The 5,638-nt window shown below is 42.1% G+C and overlaps 1 protein-coding gene across 1 annotated transcript; it reads left to right on the top strand.

Moving 5' to 3' along the window:
* The first annotated feature begins 1,399 nt into the window (after window positions 1–1,399).
* rnf26 (ring finger protein 26) lies at window positions 1,400–5,092 on the top strand. Its single transcript, XM_034169291.1, has one exon. It carries the CDS (start codon window positions 1,824–1,826, stop codon window positions 3,312–3,314), a length of 1,491 nt encoding a protein of 496 aa, XP_034025182.1. The 5' UTR covers window positions 1,400–1,823; the 3' UTR covers window positions 3,315–5,092.
* The last annotated feature ends 546 nt before the right edge of the window (window positions 5,093–5,638 follow it).

Raw genomic sequence — 5,638 nt, 5'->3', positions numbered from 1 at the left:
AGGCCACTCTGAAAGATGCAGTTTTATCACACAGCACAATGCCACAGATGTCGCAAGATTTGAGGGAGCGTGCAATTGGCATGCTGACAGCAGGAATGTCAACCAGAGCTGTTGCTCGTGTATTGAATGTTCATGTCTCTACCATAAGCCGTCTCCAAAGGCGTTTCAGAGAATTTGGCACTACATCCAACCAGCCTCACAACCGCAGACCACGTGTAACCACACCAGCCCAGGACCTCCACATCCAGCATGTTCACCTCCAAGATCGTCTGAGACCAGCCACTCGGACAGTTGCTGGAACAATCGGTTTGCATAACCAAAGAATTTCTGCACAAACTGTCAGAAACCGTCTCAGGGAAGCTCATCTGCATGCTCGTTGTCCTCATCGGGGTCTCGACCTGACTCCAGTTCGTCGTCGTAACCGATTTGAGTGGGCAAATGCTCACATTCGCTGCCGTTTGGCACGTTGGTGAGGTGTTCTCTTCACGGATGATGCGAAGGAGATGTGTTGCACTGCATGAGGCAAATGGTGGTCACACCAGATACTGACTGGTATCCCCCCCCCCAATAAAACAAAACTGCACCTTTCAGAGTGGCCTTTTATTGTGGGCAGTCTAAGGCACACCTGTGCACTAATCATGGTGTCTAATCAGCATCTTGGTATGGCACACCTGTGAGGTGGGATGGATTATCTCAGCAAAGGAGAAGTGCTCACTATCACAGATTTCGACTGGTTTGTGAACAATATTTGAGGGAAATGGTGATATTGTGTATGTGGAAAAAGTTTTAGATCTTTGAGTTCATCTCATACAAAATGGGAGCAAAACCAAAAGTGTTGCGTTTATATTTTTGTTGAGTATATATAATCTTGTTTATTTGTTCATTTATTCATGTTATTTCATGTCACTTCCCATGAACATCTTCCATGAACATTGCGCAATTTGGAGGGCAATGGAATTATGGCAGAATTAAGTTGTTGAAATAACAGTTTGCCATTAAACATTATAATGCCATTGTAATGCCAGTAGAGGTATGCAGTCCCTGAGTGCCCCTCTAGTTTATATATATATATATATATATATATATATATATATATATATATATATATATATATATATATATATATATATATATATATATATATATATATATATTTTTTTTTTTTTAGAAAACCATTACATTGTTTTTGGAAAAGACAAATAATAATAATAATAATAATAATAATAATAATAATAATAATAATAAGGCTTTCACGAAGACAGAAAAAAAAATATGTCGGGCATGCCCACGGACTGTATGAGTCATGTTTTGAGGGAATGCGTAAATCCTGCGCAACTTGACAGGAACGAAGCAGAGGGGGTCAGATGACTTTGTCAAAACAAGCATGGAGGTTACAGAAGTGACAGTAAACACGTCGTCGAAGCTTTATTTTTTATGTTTGTTTTTTGTTTTTTTTTTAGATTTCTTTATTTGCGTTGATTACTGCTGTGGTTTCTAAACGCTGAGTCATTGCTCCAAAGTCATTCTTCTCCTGAAACACTGGACGCGGAGAGCGAGCGGAAGTGTTTTCATTCGAAATGAAACATCCGGTTCAGCGCTTTTTAAACGCCTCAGCTCGGTGGGAACGTTTTGCCAACATCTGAAAGTGACTTTTGTTTTTAAATTTATGGTCACTTCATGGTTTTTGTGTTGGAAGACAAATGACGTGACATAATGACAGTTATTTGGTGAGTGAACAGATGAACCCTGAACAAGCAAACATGGACTTTGGCTCAAAGAGATAAAGCAGCGCGTTAAAGCTGACCTTTAACACAAAGACCGCCATGGCTTTGGTGACTGTTATCTCCACTGTGGGAAAATGCCTGGACATCATCTGCTTGTTGCTGGACCTGAATTTTGTCATCGTCCACTCACTCATTCGAACTGTCTTGGTTGTTGTTGCCTTTATTGCCAGCCTGCCATCTCTGTTCCTCAACTCAGCTGCACAATTGAGCAACTTTCTTGTGTTTTGCTTTATGTCAGTGGCGGAAATGATATCACACGTGGCCCACAGTGGCGTGACTATGGTGGGGCCGGTTCTGCTGGCTCTGGAGGAGGTGCTGGAGAGCCTGAAGATGGTAGGCTACCTGTCCATGCATGTCCTGATTCGCGGGAAGGAACATCTGTGTCGAGGCATGCTGTCCGTGTTGGAGTGCTGTGGCATTGCTGTCAGCCTGGCAATCTACTTCGCCAACACGATGGTCAACTACACCCTCATTGCCACACAGAACATGTACTCGGGGCTGATTGGCTTGTGGCAGGCCGTGTCCAGCCCACTGCAGAAGGTGCTAGAGCTGGCGCTGACCTCCTTGACCTTTCTGTACAGCAGCGTAGTGGGGACATCGGCATTCCTGTGGTCTCCATGCAAACTGCTTTTGGATTTCCTCATCTCATTGGTGCACATTTTCATCAGTGTCTTCATACTGAACTTCTACGGCCTCCTGCTCACTGTGACCATCGCACTGACTACCACCGTCTACCTGAACCCAGAGCTAGCTCGGCACTCGGGTGCACGAATTCTGGATTACGCCAACTCTTTCCCCACCCTGAACAGATTCTGTCTGGGTCTACAACGTCTCATTTTTGCCTTTCAGAGTGCCCCGCTTTTTGCACGGCGTGCAGTCTTGCGCTTGCAAGTGATGTGTAACCACTTTTACCTGCTTGAAAGAGGATTTTGGCAGCAGCTGTCTCTCTTTAGGGACCATCTAGGTGTGGTACATCTCATTTTTGCCTTTCAGAGTGCCCCGCTTTTTGCAAGGTGCGTGGTCCTGCACCTGCGAAGGATATTTCACCACATGCACCTGCTTGAAAGAGGATTTTGGCAGCAGCTGTCTCTCCTCAGCAGTCGGCTCAGTGTGGTGCTGAGGATGCTGCACCACAGGAGCGCAAACAACAGAGTGGGAGGCAATGGTGACACAGGGCAGGAGAGGCGAGGCCCGCCGGATGGAAGAGCAGGAGATGGAACCCGCCGGGAGCTGCAGGACTTGACTGCCTCCTCTTCTAGTGCAGATAATCCACTAAAGAAGCCGAGTGTTTGTGATAAAGGTGAAAAACCTCTGCCTGCTGAGAGTTTGCTGAGTCTGCTGAAGGAGCAGGAGGAGCGAAAGAAATGTGTGATCTGTCAGGACTGTGTGAAGACAGTAGTCCTGCTGCCATGCAGACACCTCTGCTTGTGCAGAGCCTGTACGGACATCCTGCTGCGGCAGCCCATCTACCAACAAAACTGCCCGCTCTGTCGCCACATGATCCTCAACAACTTGGACGTCTACCTATGAGGGACTCAAAGCATTGTGTTAGTTTTTGTATTGTGCTTTTTGCTGTAACTTTACTTTCAAACATGCATGTCGATTAAAGCAAAGTTCATTCACAGCTTTCTTGAAAAATGTACCAACTGAGCCTTCGTTGGTAGCCAGTACAGACAAAGTCACGTATCAGCCACGTCACTCTTACATTCAGTTGCTTTGTCATCATCAGTATGGATGAAATGCAGTGCTGAAATTTTTGTGTTGGACCAAGTTACAGTCAAGTTGTGCACAATTTGAATATTTCAGAAAGATGTTTTCAGACATAAGGAGAGACATCGGCATCCCTCTAGTGGAACTGACACGTGGTTGTAGTACCTCTGTGGCACACCTGTGACAGCCTGTGGTACCTCGGGGGCACTCCTATGGCGCCACAGTGGCATAAAAAGCCTTGGGTTTATTATTGTAAAAAATAAAATTATTTAAATATAATTGTGTAAATACAGGCCAATTGAGCAAATAATTATTTAACAATGTACGTTATTGAATAAATACAAATTTAAATTTGTCTTTGGAGATTGCAGTCATAAAGGGAATTTAATGGATGTTTTACTTGGTCTGACCAAGTACATTTGCCCACACGGCTTTCACATAAAAGGTGCCTGTAGTTCCAACAAGGCACGTTGCAGTAAAATCTGGAGCTTATTGACTTTTCTTGAAGTGGTTGGATGATGTATCCGAATATTCCAGTTTGCACCAATATCATACTTTTTGTTAGGGAATGTTTGAAACCTTTAGAATGGTTCTGTTTTGATTGTTATGCACAGCCTACTGTCTGAACCTTGTACATGTAACTGAAATGAATGTCGACTATGTGATTGTGTTGCAGTTGCAAACCAGGATTTGAAGTCTGAGTTATTGCAGCAACCATTTCTATAAAGTTTGTGAAACGGTTTTGTTCATCGTTTTTGCCTCACATGTGAGGATTTTGTGCATTCCCATCTTTTATATGATTGTAAATAGATTATCTTCAGATTTAGAGGTGACTTTAGGCTTTTGATGAGCATTTCTTTTCCTCTCCTAATATTTTGTAGACCAATCAGATGAGTAAAAGAAAATTGAGTTGTTGTCATGGAAACCTCGTCTTAAACTGTGTTCTGCTTTCAGTGAAAGAAAGCCAACACTGTGCTTTACTGCCTGAACATTGCACGTGTATGTATGAGCCTCATACCATGACGATGCATTCACTGACCTTGTGTGCCACATGAAATTGTTTGACCGCTTCAGTGTTATAGAGGGAGTGAAAATTTATTTCCAATCATTATTACTTGTTTGTTTTGGCGGGGGGGGTTGTCCTGTTTCTGGGTTTGTTCCATCTTATCGTCAGTGCCAAAACAGTCGGTGAAAGGGTTTTGCTTTCCTTTATAACTGTAATAAAACATACTGTGTTTACAGTTTTGTTAAAAATTGTGTTGCCGTCTAATCTAAAAATGTTTATTGATGTATTTCTAAGGCTTTATTATTGGGGGGGGTCACCTTTATGCCGCTGTTTGTGTTGTGACTTATTGTTATTATATATGATTTGATTTACAGTTTTTGTTTTTGTTTTTTTACATTTTTTATTTTATGGCATGCAGCTTTGCTGTCACAATAAGCAATCTATGTGAAGTGACTATGCGCCTGAGGCCAGACTGTTGTGTAATCAGATTACTCTTCCTCTCAGGTATTCCTAAAATACCAATGACATTCTTTAATAAAACACACAGTTGAGTGAGAACACTTTGTGTGACCATTAAATATTTGTACCTGCAGTGACTGTATGTGATGTCTGTGACGGTGACATTTAAAGGTGCACAATTATATTTACCTCAGTCAACAAAGTTGGACGAGGTTATGTTTTCACCCATTTTGTTTGTCTTGTTTGTGAACAGACCGGAGCCCACAGTTTTTCATATATATCGTTATTTATTTTTTACTGAAGATTCATATCCTGATAGGCAAGAACTGACTCAATTTTCAAGGTCAAAGGGCAAAGTGAGGAAAAATGTTGGAAAATTGGAAAAATCTCATTGAACGCATTTTCAAAAATTCATAACTGTCAAAAAAGAGCAAATTTCTTTCATATTTGAGAGTGTTATGTAGGATGGCGTCCTTCTTCGACTGACAAAGTTTGATCAGGATTTGATCCGGATTGTGGTTTTTGTGGACATTTGAATTTAATATTGAAAAGCCCATTTAGTGCACATTTTGCATATCTCAATCAAAAGTGCCTCAATCACTCATTTGTGACAATGAGGTGCAAACTGGCAGTCACGACAAATAGACTAAGGTTGATCCGAATCTGATTTGCATTGCAG

This window comes from Thalassophryne amazonica, chromosome 4 (assembly GCF_902500255.1).
Source record: "Thalassophryne amazonica chromosome 4, fThaAma1.1, whole genome shotgun sequence".
Classification (NCBI taxonomy): domain Eukaryota; kingdom Metazoa; phylum Chordata; class Actinopteri; order Batrachoidiformes; family Batrachoididae; genus Thalassophryne; species Thalassophryne amazonica.
This window is presented reverse-complemented; position numbering and strand designations above follow the sequence as displayed.